The sequence below is a fragment of the Candoia aspera genome, chromosome 7, assembly GCF_035149785.1.
Source record: "Candoia aspera isolate rCanAsp1 chromosome 7, rCanAsp1.hap2, whole genome shotgun sequence".
In the NCBI taxonomy this organism is placed as follows: domain Eukaryota; kingdom Metazoa; phylum Chordata; class Lepidosauria; order Squamata; family Boidae; genus Candoia; species Candoia aspera.
The window spans coordinates 19,906,576-19,922,336 of record NC_086159.1 but is presented as its reverse complement, the minus strand read 5'-3'; the positions used below and the strand labels follow the sequence as shown (position 1 = coordinate 19,922,336).

Here is a 15,761-nt window from a genome sequence, read left to right as displayed (position 1 = left end):
GTAACTAGAATGGATAAGAATGGGAGTTTTGATCTCACACGTCTAAAAGGCATCAGATTTCAAAAGATTACACTAGAAAAACATATGGCCTAGACCCAGCCTAAAAATCATAACGGCTTTGAGAGATACTACAACTGGAAAACTAAACATCCAGGCTTTAACCAGTTCTTTTCAACCTCATGGGAATTTTCCATCTAAAAGGTCTCCCTGTGTGCCTCAGAACTTCTTATGAGGTTTGACACCTTCACTTATCATGCATGATTACCTCTGGCAATGCGAGGGAATGTGTTTCCTCTCTTATATGTGAGTTGGTCAAGACTTTACGTATAATTTAGCTTGGTGTGTATGTTTAATTAATTCTATTCCTTTCTTGTGCTTCCCCCCTCTACAGAATTTCGTTCGACATCACTGGGTTCACAGAAGGCGACAGGAAGGAAAATGTAAACAGTGTGGAAAGGTAGAAATAAAGCCATCAAAATCTGTAAAAAAAAAAAAAGTAATTATAAGTTCTCATCTCCAGGTGTCTCTTCCTCCAGCAGCATAGCAGGTCTCTTCAGAGCTTTTTCTGTTCTGCTTTTTCTGTTTGTTTGTTTTCCTGTTCAGATATTAAAATTGAAGCCTGTAGAATGTACCTTAGATTCTGACTTCACTTTACTTCTGCTATTCCTCCCCTCCCCACCAAATTTTGAAGTGTAGCCTCTGGCTGCTAGATACTTACCTCTGCTGCAGCTGTTACCTGGGCTGTATATATCCAGATGACCATCAGATGACAGCAAAGTTAGATTTTATATTTTTCTATGCCTCCTTTCTGCTATCTATTGGCTGTTCAGATGTTTGCAGCCCAGGCATATTAGCCTTGCCGTAGCGCAAAGATACTGTTTGGCTCACTCAAGAATTTTATTTGGTTCAAGATTCGGAAATTTAAGTAACATCTTAACCTCTGACAGTACCTGAGCAGTCTGATATTCAAAAACATCATTAATTTGGGACTTTTAAAAACTTCTTCCATGTACAATTCATATTTAATGCTCCTTGTAGCTCCAGTTCTCAGTTTAGCAAATCTGAAAAAAGCAATTTGTCAGACCTGTGGAAAAGAATAAGAGCTCTATTATCTCCCAGCAACATATTTTATTTTCCACATCATTCATTCCTCTCAGTCATTTTTTAAATTATTACTTTTCTTAGAAACTAGATAATTTCACCATCTTTCTCCCACTCTTAAAAAAAAGCCTGAATCTCTGATCTTTCAACATGTACCAATTATATAGCTGATGCAGTTTCTGAAATGTGGCTGTTCATTGAATTCCTAAAAAAACCAAATTTCTGCGTTAATATATATTAAAAAGCGAAGTACTAACAGCAGGAGATAATAGATTGTGCTCAACATGAGGGACAACTGTTAGAAGCTGTAGATGCAGATCCCAAAGCATTCACTGTGTGTATGAAGTCCAAGACTGAAAACAACAACACAACATTACTACTTGTTGTAGCATGGCCAGCATTGGAAGGTGGTAGATTTGGTCATTTATCAGAGATCCTGAAACAATGGAGGGGATGCTCCTAACAGAGCCACCATGCCCAGTTTGTACTAAGGCTTCTGGCTCTACCTGACCATTCTAGTTTCCTCATCCCACTTCTTCTGGATTAAGGTTGCTAATTGGGATACCTTCCTTGAAGGCCTATAGAATCACGGCATTGGCACTGAGTTAATCAACAGTAGGCACGGTTTGAGAACTGCCTGTTTTAGATTCCTTGGTTATTTCTTTCTGGCAAGGGATTTGGATGGAGCCATTTGAATTATGAGCGGTAAATGAGAGGTTTTGCACTGTGTTCTGGATGGAAGCATGGAAACATATAATGGTCCATTGGGTTCTTATATAAAGAGTTACTTACATGTCCATTGTGTAATCTCACAGTATTCTGTTTATTTATATAAGAGATTTATAAAGCTGCTCCTTTCATAATTTGTGACTTTGGGTGGCATACAACAATAAAAATTAATAAATAAAAATTTAGAGAGGAAGAAATACTATACAAAACCAAAGTAAGCAAACAAAAACATCTAATCCACACATAATTGAGGCTGGCAATACTAGCATACACCCTCATCATAGAATAGTCTCATCTGCCATCCCAGTCCAGTGCATGGGAGAAAAGTCAGGTCTTTGTGGTCTGCAGAAGGCCAATAGGGTCAGTGCCATCTGAAACTTGGATGGGAGCTTGTTCCAAAGGGTAGCTGCACATAACAGAGAAAGCACATCTCCTAAGCCCCTTTAGATGGCATTGCTTCAAAGAAGGAAACTTTGGAGCCTGCCTACCCTGTGTAAGCTTGTGGGATAGGCAGAGACAACTGGAGAGAGGTGGTCCCATGAGTAATCTGGTCTTTGCAAAGTTGTGCAAAGGCCCTCCTGAGCATGGCTGCTGTCTGCTCCTCAAACAGGAGCCATAAGGACACTGATGATACTTGGTCACACTGAGTGGCTTCATCACTGGTCTTCCCATTCTCAATCCCTTGAGCCAATCTAGAAGGATACCATGGTTGATGGTATTGAAGGCTTCTGAGAGATGAAGCAGGACCAGGAGGAATGCAATTCCACATCTTGAACCTACTCTAGAACATAAAAAAACACAACCAGTGTTATCTCAGTACTGTGTCCTGGTTTAAATCTGACTGGTCTTTCAAAGCTGCAGTTTGACCACATTCTCAACAAACTTCTGTAAAAAAGAGAAGGCTGGAGACTTGACAACAATTGTCCAGTTCTGTTAGATTCAGCAGAGGAGGGGCTGAACCACTGACTCTTTCAGAGTTGATGGAATTGCTCCCTCTCTGTTTCAAGCTGGAAGGGTTGGAACATATATAACAGTCTGTTGGTTTCCTATATAAGGAATTACTTATGTGTCCACTAAGTATCTCAGTACTGTTGAAAAAGTTAACTAGTTGATGTATTGGTCTATATCAGCTCTAGGCTCAGGTTGATAAAATATAGAATGTTATTGGAATTCTGATAGAACTTTGCCAGAGCTTTTTGAGATGAGTTTAGAAAGTAAAGATATCATCAGTGAACACAACTCCAACTCCAGCAGCTGTCATATATTATGTGGCTATTAGAGTTATGTGTTAGCTATCAACAGCCTCAGTTATACAGTATTTGGGAAAAATATGTGAAATGTTAATTGGTGATGCAACAAACTCTTGTCATTTCAGGGATTTCAACAAAAATTCTCCTTTCACAGTAAAGAAATTGTGGCTATCAGCTGTTCATGGTGCAAGCAAGCGGTAAGTCATTTTCACAATGTGACTATGCAAACATCAGCATGGCTTTGATGCTGTGATTTCACACATAGCATCCCCCATAAATGTGTAGAGTCAATTTTGCTGCTTATTCCCCATTCCCTTCCTCTTTTTTTTTTTAATCCGTTCAATTGTGACCAATTCTCAGAGACTGCTTGGACAAGTCCCTGCAGTTTTCTTGGCAAGGTTTTTCAGAAGTGGTTTGCCATTGCCTCCTTCCTAGGGCTGAGAGGAGTGACTGGCCCAAGGTCACCCAGCTGGCTTTGTGCCTAAGGTGGGGCTAGAACTCATGGTCTCCTGGTTTCTAGCCTGATGCCTTAACCTCTACACCAAACTGGCTCTCCCTTCCTCTTATGTGCTTACTATATTGACAAAGTTCTTTTAATTAGGAACCCATCATTCTCCCCAAAATATGCCAAAAAAGAAAGGTTGCCTTTCTTTTCTTGCACTCATCATTCTAATAAAAGATGACTTTCCTTTGTGATCTTATTTCTCCACCACTTATTTTGTTAAAGGGTCACTTCCAAAAGACTATGCAAAAACTCGCAGCAGAGTCACAAAAGGAGGATCACACCATATTTAGTCACATCAACAGAAGACTATGATGAATTTAACCTTGTTCTTTTAAACTTCTAAACAAACCTTATTTCTCCACTTTTGAGTAATAATTATAGATATACACATAAATATAGTTTTAATATTACAGAATTTTAAGCAATTATTGTATTTCAATTTCTGTAGGTAATATAGAAAGACAATGGCAAGCACAATTTGGTGGGATACAGTCTTCATCTATCACCCCACACCTTCATTGAGCACCCCAATTGTTCCTTCCCATTTGCTAAATAGAAATACCTAAATTTTCTAAATAAGTTTTAGGGCCTTCTGTACCTGGGAATTTGTCATCTTTGGTGCTGGATGGGTTGCACTGCCCCAAACAGACCCAGTGCCCAAATTGAAGAGCAGGTGGCAATTGTGGCCAGGAGGGCCTTTGCACAGCTTTGTGTTATGCGACAGTTGCTCCCATTCCTGGATCGGGAGGCTCTACTCTCAGTCATTCATGCCCTAGTCACCTCCTGAATGGATTACTAGAATGCACTCTACATGGGGCTACCATTGAAGGGTATCTGGAAGTTCAGCTGGTGTAAAATGCAGCAGCACAGGCAGTGATGTGTCCTCCAAGATCTGCACATGTTACACCTCTGCTCCATGAGTTGCATCGGTTGCCAGTTTGCTTCCAGGTCCAATTCAAGTTGTTGGTTGTAACCTTTAAAGCCCTACATGGCATGCGACTGGGATATTTGAGGGACTGCCTCTCCCTGGTTTACATCTACCAATCCCATCAGGTCTGGCAGGAGAGGCATATTACGGGTCCTGTTGGCTAGAGAATGCCATTGGGTGGGACCCCTAGGAAGAAAGCCTTTTTTGCTGTAGCTCCTGTTCTGTGGAACATCACACCTCTGAGGTGATGTTGGCTCCACCCTGTTGGCCTTCAGGAAGGCCCTTAAAACATGGCTTTGTCAACTAGCTTGGGCATGCCATGGTAGAGTGAAGCCTGTTTGATGGTTCTATGACAGTTAATGGAATGTGCCCCCTATATGTTTTCCTGCCATTTTGTTTTTTTTATTTGTTTTTATCTTGTTTTGTTTTAATTTAAATTGGTGGTTTTAATGGTTTTATATGTTTTTGATTGTTACTATGTACACTGCCCTACGAATGCGAGCAAATAAATAAATAAATAAAAAATCGGGGTGGCCACCAGCTGCCCCCTCTTGCCAGAAATTATCTTGCTGTCCTCACTTGTTATGGAGGATCTTGTCTTGTCTCCAGGGTTCAAGGAAGAGGCAGCTGCCAGTGTGGTCGACTTGTGAACATGAAACGAGAAGACACAATTTTCTTGAGATCCTTAGGCATCAATATATCTTGGGTTGGCTGTGCACTTGTTTGGGGAATATAAAAAGGGAAAGAGGCTTGTGGGATATCTTATGGTTAAGTTAGTTGTGCCCAGAGTGATCTGGGCTGAAAGAAAAGAATGCAAAGCCACATAAATGGCAGTGAAGGAGAAGGATTCCACATCTCTTCTCCATGTCCTTCTTTTCATATAGACCTCCCTCCCCCAATACAGAACATGTTCTTTGTGAACAGAGCAGTTTTAAAGATATGTATGCTTGCCTTCTTTGGGCTTAAAATGCTGCAGAGCAATGGAAAAGGAGGACTGGAACATGTCTTTTTCCTAATGCTGATGGTTTTTTTTTTGTTCTCACCTTTGCCCTTCTCTATGCCGTCTTCATTTCACAGACACCTCTGCTTTTCTTTCCTCTAGTTTCACAATAAAGTCACCTGCTTCCTGCTGCAGCACATTGAGGAGCCATGTTCCCTTGGGGCCCATGCTGCTGTTATTGTCCCTCCCACCTGGATCATTAAGGTGAAGAAGCCTCAGGTAACAGCATGCTTCTGTCTGTTCTGACAGCGTGGATCAGGTCACCTGGCTTAAGACTGCTAATATTCCTGGGGGGAAAAAAGCATGCTATGCTGCCCTTGGCTACCACAGCTATACCCCTAATTGCCATAAGACATTGTCTTTCCTTTCCAGTTAGTTTTTCTAAAACTTTATTTTATGGTACTATTTTAAACCTGGGAGAATAAAATGTTAGACCTTGGGGATTGTGGTCAAAGGAACCATTTTTGCCTTCCAGGAAGTAGTTTAAATATACATGTGGGAAGTAGGATTAGGGTTGTTAAACTACCACCTCAGGAATCCAGGGAAACTCTTTCCTGTTGAGATCTCAGCTGAAAACAGATTTCCAGGTTCAGCCATCCAGCAGTGGGTATAGCCAGAAGCAAAAACATGTATAACCAAAGCCCATAGGAAATACGGTTGAAGTCAAATGAACAGGCTTTTCAAACTGGACAGTTTGGCAAGGGGCCAAGGTTCATGTAAGGCTAGTCTAAGTTTTCCAGGTAATTCTTGGTCTGCTTTAATGAGGCAGTTGCTGAACTCCTGGTTTGTTCCTCCACAAGTCTCTTGATTCAGTCTGTTTGCTCGGTTGAACATTTTCCCCCCCAAGCTGGAGAATGTGGAGAAGGGATATGCCATGAAATGTGGTATCAGAAGTCACATCCTCACTTACTGCCTTGGAATTTTGGATGTTGTTACCAGTTAATATGCTTGCAACCTATAGAGAATTTATCTTTTATGAGTTGGGTTGCCAATGGCAGTTTCATCATTGAGAGCAGGTAACTTTATTGTCTTAGGAAAATTATATAGTGCAACAGAACAACAAAGAATCATTCATAATTTTTAACAGACTATATTGTTCAATGAACCTTTGGGACAACATATATACTGTACTTCCTTTTTAAACTTCTATAGTTAGATAATAAAAAAAATATTCAAAGCTGATTTTAGGTTTTTTTTGGTTTTCTTTTTTAAAAAGCTTTGCTGCATAGAGATATCTGCAAGGCACAATGTCTTCTTTTGGAATTGCTGTACTGTGATAAATTCCTTCCCTTTTCATAGCAAATGGTACCTTGGTGATTTGAACTATATTGAGTTCTCTCTGTTATGAATAGGTGGAGTGGAGAATAGTGTCCATGTGTTCAGATAAAGTATGAAAGGGATTGTTGTGTGGACTCCAGGCTTTCTGTTAAATGCATGGATGAATGGGGGACATTGAGCCAGTAGGGGTAGGTGGGTCTCTCCTTCAGAAGGAAGAAGCAAATGATCTCTTCACTGGAATATATAATTTTTGGAGATGATCTGCAACAGTGTCCAAAGTAAAATAAAAAAACAGAAAAATAAACATACAGCAAGCCAAGAACAGAACAATGGAGATTTTTTGTGCTTGAACTGGGATTCTTGTGATAGATTCTTTGAAATGTGTCCTCAATGAGGATTGATATGATCATTAGAATTTTTATTAGGAGAGGAATTTGGCTTCACAATCCTGTTATAAAGAACCCTGTGCTAAGATGTGCCTGCAGTTTCTCAGAAGTTCTCTTCCCCTGCAAAGGAAGCATTGGTTTTTTATCTTATTCTAAGGGTGCATGAGCATTTCTCATGTTTTTGAGCTTATTTTATAGTTGGAGATGGCAGAAGATGCTAATACTTGGGTTATTTTTGTACCATATCTTTCCGTGACTTTGAAGCCTGCCTGGCTGCCCACACATATGAAAGCCTCATGGGAAGTGTTCCTGCATGCTGTCTTCCTTTGGGATTTAATAGAAACATGGGAATCCGAGAAGGCTGCACAGTGCTGGGGAGCTGATTCTAAAAAGGAAGACAAAACACTTGGCCATCTTCTAACTGAAGAAGGCAATACACTCCACCCATGAGAATATCACTGAAACCATCTTCTCCTTTGAAAGGAATTGCCAATTCCCTTCCGTCAAATTAGATGAGGTGGAGAAAAATGAAGGAATACTTCATTCTGTATGGAACCATTAGAAACAATGTAAGTCACCTGCATAGAAATGCAGGAATGTAGTCATGCATGCCAGAGGCATCCATTCTTTTGATTAAAAGGGGGAACATGACTCTTTGTGGATAACAGTGCTGTATTTATCATTAGGTGTAAAATAATAACTTTAAACAATATTCCTCTGCCACATTGCTTTCATAGAATTATAATATTGAAGGTGGACATTTAGGCTGTCATCCAACCCCTACTCAGTGCAGAAATACAATTAAAGCATTCTCAAGAGATGGTTATTAAGCAACTGCTTGAACAAATCCAGTGAAGTGGAGCCCTACATTTCTCTAGATAATTGGTTCCACTGTCAAACTACTTGTACTTTCTGGAAGTTTCTTCTAACATTCAGATGGAGTCTGTTTTCCCATAACTTAAATCCATTATTCTGTGTTCTGCACTCAGAAGACAGGTCTTCACCTTCCTTTCAAAAATTTGACAAGTGCTATCATATCCCCTCTCAGTCATTGTTTCTCAAGGCTAAAGATACTCAGTTCCTTCAATCTTTCCTCACAGGACCAATATTTTCAGTTTCTTTGAATCCTTCTTAAAGTATCATGCTTTGATCCTGAATATTTGCAAAAACAAGCTCTTGAGCTATTCATCTATTGGGATAGCTTGCATTATTCCTTTGTAGTATAACAGAAGTGCTTTTCTTAAATTTTTGTTATACTTCCAAGGAATTTCGACAAGGAAAAAATGGTTTTGTGACTTGGTACACAATCAGTCCAAGGGAAACATGCATCTTGCATTCTGGAATTTTCAGGGACTCGGTATTGAGTGGAACAGAATGCAGTGCCCATAGTTCCTCTGCATACAGAGTAGGGGAAATGATTTGGCACATACACACCACAGATCTCAGATGGTTAAAAAAAACCTTAAACCCCCTTTTTTTTGGTTATTACTTTAAAAAATATGATGAAATTAAATTAAATGTTAGGTGTAATCCAGCTAGCTCCACATTGAGAGAATGTCTCTGGTAAGATCTAAGTGACCAAGAGTTAGCTTTTCTTTGAAATTTTTCAAACTTATATAAAGAAGGATATCTTATAAGTCATGACTTAGGTAATGCTTGCATAAGGACACACCTCTGACAGCCATTGCCCACATTATGTATCAGCAAATATGGATTATTTTGATTGAGTTTTTGAACAGGAACTTTATTTTTCTTAAGCCAACCTGTTTGATGCATGTATTTGCAAACAAAAGTGCAAAATTCATTGCCGTTTTTTTTACTGTACAGGTGGTCCTCGTTTAACAAGCACTCGTTCAGCGACCGTTCAAACTTGCAACAGCACTGAACAAGTGGTAGTTACGACCAGTCCTCAAAGTTCTGGCCAGTGCAGCACCCCCACGGTCACATGATCACAATCTGGATGCTTGGCAACTGGCCCAGATTTCTGATTGTCACAGAGTTCCACAGTCACATGATTGTGATTTGCGGCCTTCCCTGCCAGCTTCCCACAAGCAAAGTCAATAGGGAAGCCAGCAGGAAGTCAGAAGTCATGATCACGTGAGGTGTAATGTAATGTGAGAATGACCATGGAAGATGGGTGGAAGAGACGCTGCCTAGGGAACAATCAGATAAAATGGGGAGAAGCCCACAACTGAGTAACAGACAGAGAAAGAAACTTAGAAAGGATCTTGGCAGGCAGTAAAAAGGGACAGTGGGAGATTTGTACTTTCAGACTTGCAAGATTCTGTTAATGTAGCCTAACAATAAAATGAAAGTAGCTTGTCTGGTCATGTTTCCTGTCTGGTTTACTTGAGAGGGCTGACATGAGGCCCTTGCTAACAACCCTTGTGGTTCTCGGTTAACGATGGTAACTGAGGACTGCTGGAATTGCTGTTGCTAAGCAGCACAGTCACGTGATGTTGTGCTTTATGACCACATCACTTAGCAATGGAAATTCCAGTCCCAATTACTGTCATTAATTGAGGATTACCTGTACACTTCAAATCAATAGTGTGCAAATCAGCTCCGAAAATGTTTAGCATTATCTTTAGGAAGTGCGATGTCATGTGCCAACCAATATGAGACAGGAGGACATACCTAACTTACTAATAGTTAATTACCCTTCTGGTTAATGCCATTGGTTTAAAAATAAGAAGCAGAAGAAAGGGCCCCCAGAGCACAGCTGGCTTTATCTTGTTCTCCTTAACCTTTTTATATAGGTGGTCTCCACACCAGGAGACGAACCTGATTGGGCGGGAGACTGGAGCCCCGGATGGAAAACGGGCGTCTCCTACCTGAATTGGGAGGGTTGGCAGGTACAGCATGTGCTCTTATGTGAGTCTATGGGAGCATCCGGTTTTCTTCTTCCTCACAGCATTGGAAGTCTCCGGTTCTGAAAGTACCAGTCTGGTCTTAGTGTGTGGCTTTCTCCATAACAGTGATGTGAAAATGTAAAGCATGAGACGCATGTCTTTTCAGCTCATGCATGTGTGCCAGGTGGTGTATCATTCTCCAAAGGTATTGTCACAAAGGTGTTTCTTATAGGGAGGTCTTCTGTCTGGCATAACTGTTTTTAAATCTCCTCCTTCTCTTCTTAAAAATAACAACAACAGAATTCACTGAAAAATTCGACCAGGCGGAAGAAAAGAACATCTTTTAAAAGGAAAGCCAGTAAAAGAGGCAATGAGGTAAAAGTCTTTCAAACAATTTATTATGATGATTATTTAGGGGAAAAAATAATCATAACAAAGCATCTGATCCAATCTGATCCCTTTAAGTTATGCTAGGTTACATCTCCCATTATATTCTAGAAGCATGTTATATTAATGCTAAATATAATGTATATTTAGAGAATAATAATTACCTCCCTCCTCCCGCCCCCACTCCCATCCCAAACACAGTTCATAGTCCCTGCTTTGGTGAAATTGCATAGACAGCTATCTGTGGAGACTCCTGTCCTTTTCGTTCAGGACATTTGAGTTGAATTTTACAAAGAGGTAGAATGGGGTTAACCATCTCTCACTGATACCTTCCTCATCAAATTGATTTCCTGGGGGGAAAGTCACATTCTGAGCCTTTACGATGACTTATTCTTTTCTTAATAAGAAGTAGTTTGGGCATTTTATGGCTGGTGATTCTGTACCACTAATTAAAGTGCCTACTGCAGCCTTCTGCTGATGCTTTCCTTTTCCTTTCTCTAGGAGAACAAAGGCCGACCTTTTGTGATTAAGCCTATCTCTTCCCCTCTCATGAAACCCTTGCTTGTATTTGTGAATCCGAAAAGTGGAGGGAATCAGGTAAACATGGGACACCAAATACAAGGACTTTCCCCATGTTCTTGTACCAAAGGAAGGGATCCAGAATGTCTCGATCTCAGAAAAAGTTGCCTATAACTTGATGGAAGAGTTAGGGGTTGGAAGTAGTCTTGGAAATAAGAGTTCTCTTAATATGACACTAGTGAATTATTTCATTGTGCATTTTTTCATCCTAAAATTGAGATACATGAATTGTATTTTGGAGAAGTTGATAGTTTTCTTTTTCTTTCTTTACAGGGTACTAAAGTGCTCCAAATGTTTATGTGGTACTTGAATCCACGTCAGGTCTTTGACCTCTCTCAGGAAGGACCAAAAGATGCGTAAGTTCTGAGGTGTTTAGTGGGACCTGTCTTTCCTTCCTTGTTTTTATGTGGGGCACAACCATCTTAGACACATGCGGGGAGTAGGGGGGAATTTTAATTTTTTCCTCTTGGCCACAATCCTGGAAAACTGCCACTTTTTTCAAGTGGCAATTTTCAGTTTAAAGAAAGTCTCCAATGGCATTTGCAATGCAATGCAATGCAATGCAAAAATAAAATAAAATAAAATAACATATCCAAATAATTGTGGCAGTTGTGGGTAGAGCTATGCTCCATTTTCCAAGAGTCATGATCCCAAATCTGGTCAGGTTTCAACTCCTGGGGAATTCTGAGAGTTGAAGTCCACACATCTTAAAATTGCTGAGGTTGAGAGAGACTGCTTAGGGTGATCCCAGGATGATAAGCAAAGTCAGATCTGGTCAATACTTGGATGGGAGGTTATCAGGAAATCTTAGACTGGGAAGTTAAAAGTAATCCTAAAAGAATGCAATAGCTTGCAACTTCTGTGTTGTTGCCAATAAAATTACATAGATGTTTCAATGACACCGAATACTATTTGAAGGAAACAATCTTTTAAATGTCTACTCTATAAATTCCTATATAGCATATTTTTAATGCCACAAGGTGGCACTCTTGGATATTGTCTAACTTTCATCTGATGTGCCTGTATTCCTGGTATTTTCAAAAGTCTTGTTTTTTTTAAAATGTTTTTAACTATGTATATAAGTGACAAATAGGGTTGACATAACCAAGGAAATTGCAAGCAGATACTGAGCCAAGTTTCAGGAAGCAACAAAACCACACAGAAAATTGTTGCCGTTTTTGCCTAAGCATCAGACTACAATTTGTTATTTCTGGGATAACATTCTACCAGCCAATTTGCATAACTGCTTTAAACCGATCAACTGTTTCTCGACATAGTGTAAAATGTGTGTTTTAGGCTGCTAACTGGTAGTCAGCCTCAAAATTCCTTTATTCCAATTTTGTTGTTTATTTGTTTATTTATTTGCTGTTTATTTTTATTACTCCAATACAGGGGGAAAACATCTGCACCAATTTCCAACTGTTTTCCAGACTCACTTGCAGTTGGTGGCTTTAACTTTTAAAGTCCTAAATATTTTAGAGTTCAGCTAACTACTGGCATACCTGTTTCTGGAAGGCCTTTCTTTTTAATGATTTGAATCAGAATGGCTTTTCTGAGAAATGTGACCATTTGATGACTTTTACAAAGACTTCTGTAAAATGTGCATTGCCTTCCTCACTGTATCTGATTTTAGAAAAGAGATTGGCTTTAGAACATTGGCTGTGCCTGAAGCAAGGGGTTGGCATGGCAAAATCAACGTCTGCTTCTTGTACGAGTCCACTTTTCTTTCTGTCCCTGATAATAAATGCTTGACTTGCATACCTTCATCATACAGAGGCATTTTTAAAACCTGTCTTCATTATCAAAAACTTTCGCCCTCTCTTTTCTTCCACTAGGCTTGAGTTGTACAGAAAAATGCCAAACCTGCGAATCCTGGCCTGTGGTGGGGATGGAACAGTAAGGCCGTTCATTTTTCATTAGCTTGCTTTTTTAACAGTAGTAGGTAACAGCAGTGACTGTTGGCGAAATTACTAAAATAAAATAGCTTTTAACTGTTTTTAATTGGTTTTAATGGTTGAATTTTGTGATCATTAGCTTGTGTTTTAATTGTGTATGCTACCCAGAGTCACATGCAAGTATATACAGTACAAATTCAATCAATCAATCAATCAATCAATCAAATCTTGCAAGATATGGTAATCTAGCAAAGCTATCCATCCATCCATCCATCCATCCATCCATCCACCCCATCATGGGAAATAACAGAATAGTGCCCACCACCTGAAAAAGTTGTCAACTGTGTACCTTAGGATTTGAAGAATGAAGCTTTGGCCCTAACTAGTTCAGCATCACATATAAAATCTTTTAATCTCAAACATAATGTATTTTAATAAGGGTTGATCATGCATTCACTCCATGCACATATGCATGTCCAACATTTGACTTTTGAAGAACCGAGTATTGATTGTTTCCTTTGTGAATAGCTTTAGTGGTGATGGGTGACCTGAAGTGCATAGTGTTTTGGTCTTGTTTGGAACAATTTAAAAATTTGTTCATGTTTTTTTAATCTCTGCCATGTTCTATTCATACAAGCAAACTATGCTGCAGTGGTCAGGTGTTCATCATGACAGCATGAAGAACAGTGTGCAGAGCTGAAGTCTGCAAGAATCAAACAATGCCCATGCATGTGTGCTCTCAGAATCCTATGAATGCTTGCTGTTTAGTTTTATTCTTCCTTTTTTTCCACATATGGCTTTCTAAGGTATATCTCTGGAAGACTGGGCTCATCTGTTTAATGGATTTTGGGCTAATCTATGTCATGAGCTGGATTTATTGCTTTTAATACCTTTTCCCTTGCATTTCTCATTTTGAGCTAATGGGGGCAGTACCCCCTCATTAATATGAGCAATGCCTGATTTATCTTTCTTGAGATTATATTCGAAGGAAATTAATGTCATGTTGTTCCAAAAGCCATTACATTTAGAAATGAAAATCTTGTTCAAATGGATCTAGTGAATATTCAGTGAGACCAGATATTGCTTTGCAGTATTGAAAGGAGACAGAAAGGAGAAGCTTTTTCTAGTGTCCCTGTTCAGAATTAACCTTTTTCTGATGATTGATGGAATATTGTAAGTCCAAATTCTTTCTACCCTCCGATCTTTCCATTGAGCTTCACAACAAAGCAGATGGTATCCTACTCAAACCCTAAATATCATGCTGAGGAATGAAGTCTCTATGAGATATTTTATTATGACTTCTAACACACATAAGAATGTAATTTCCTAAAATGCATGCAAGAGCAAAACTTAGAACTCCCCAAGTTTTATTTATCCTAAAACAACTCTAAGTGGGGAGATTCATTTATATTGGTGCTGTCCACATAATTTTCAATGGAGGGTATCTCACTGTTCGTTCTCAGCAGTTCTCCAGCTTAAATGTTCTTCCTTTGACTGACATGAACTGGGGGTTGGGGGGAGGGAGGGGAAAGGGGGAAAATACAAGTACACATTTATTTACATCTATATGCTTTTCCCTTGGAGATGACGGAAGCGGTATCTGTGTGCATTGTTCAGTTATACTTTATTTCCTATCATTCTCAAAGAAGGCTAGCTATAGCTAGTCTAATGTAGCTCATCTCTTTGCAGACTTCTACTGGTCATTCAGATTTTTTCGGTGCAGATATGGTAGTCCTACGCTCTATGTGTAATTCCCTCATTTATCTACTTTCATCAGCCTCCATGTTCTAAGTCTTCCTCATCAATCTCTAAGAACCACACATTGGCAGGAATAAACAGCACTGCTTAGAATACCAGCCATAAACTCACTAATCTAGTTAGATTCATCTAACGTTTGACATTTATTTCCATTCCTGTAATTGTTGATGCTTAGGTTGGTTGGATCCTCTCCATTCTGGATGAGTTGCAGCTGAATCCCCAGCCTCCTGTGGCTGTGCTTCCACTTGGCACTGGGAATGATCTTGCTCGCACTCTTAACTGGGGAGGGGTAAGTTGAAGACAGGTCTGACCAGCGGTCATTTCAATTTTTGTTGGAATTGAAGGAGGCTTAAGCAGTGGAAGGAAAATATTATAAAACTATTCTTCTAATTGGTGCATTTTTTTCCTTGTATTGAGTAGACAGTTTCTAATTCAACTTTCCCCTTTCTTCTTTTTCTTTTTTCCATTAAATGAAATAAACACAACCATGGCATGGCCAGTTGGCTAGCTGACCCTGAGAACTGGGCTTATTATTAGCCAGTTTCACATCATTCCCAATATAAACTAATATTCATAAAATTTTAGGCATAATATTTTCTGCATTTCTTGTGCACTGTCTTGTCCATGTAACAGTGATGGGAATCATAAAGATAATAAACTGTTTTTGAATAAATACTGATGAATATCCTATAATCTAATCAATACATCATTCATGGAGGCAAAATATTGGTTATTCACATCTGCCTGTTGTCTGTCCTACCTTCAGGGATATACTGATGAACCGGTTGCGAAAATTCTCTGCCATGTAGAAGATGGGGCCATTGTTCAATTAGATCGTTGGAATCTTCAAGTGGAGAGAAACCCTGATTTGCCCCCAAATGAACTTGAAGATGGAGCACAGAAGGTTAGTGTGAGATCTTTCTCCATGAAGTATATTAGAATTGTGAGATCAGAGATCATGCAGAGTGGCTGGGGAATGTTTCTAGACATGGAATCCTACTATTTGTTTAGTTTTCACCAGCTTCTGTTTATTTGCTCAACTATTTTGGCTATTTATTGTTTCCAGACCTGTCAATAATTAGCCAGGAAGCATAAAATAAAACTCACCCATTA

The 15,761-nt window shown here is 39.4% G+C and overlaps 1 protein-coding gene across 1 annotated transcript in view; it reads left to right on the top strand.

Moving 5' to 3' along the window:
• Nucleotides 1-15,761, top strand: part of DGKI (diacylglycerol kinase iota) — a 220,799-nt gene that overhangs the window by 77,608 nt on the left and 127,430 nt on the right. Inside the window, exons 6-14 of the mRNA XM_063308888.1 lie at nucleotides 392-457; nucleotides 3,206-3,277; nucleotides 5,616-5,732; nucleotides 10,330-10,404; nucleotides 10,918-11,013; nucleotides 11,269-11,351; nucleotides 12,831-12,891; nucleotides 14,824-14,937; nucleotides 15,415-15,552. Of these exons, the coding sequence (XP_063164958.1) occupies nucleotides 392-457; nucleotides 3,206-3,277; nucleotides 5,616-5,732; nucleotides 10,330-10,404; nucleotides 10,918-11,013; nucleotides 11,269-11,351; nucleotides 12,831-12,891; nucleotides 14,824-14,937; nucleotides 15,415-15,552 (822 nt within the window). The remainder of the gene's footprint in view (nucleotides 1-391; nucleotides 458-3,205; nucleotides 3,278-5,615; nucleotides 5,733-10,329; nucleotides 10,405-10,917; nucleotides 11,014-11,268; nucleotides 11,352-12,830; nucleotides 12,892-14,823; nucleotides 14,938-15,414; nucleotides 15,553-15,761) is intronic.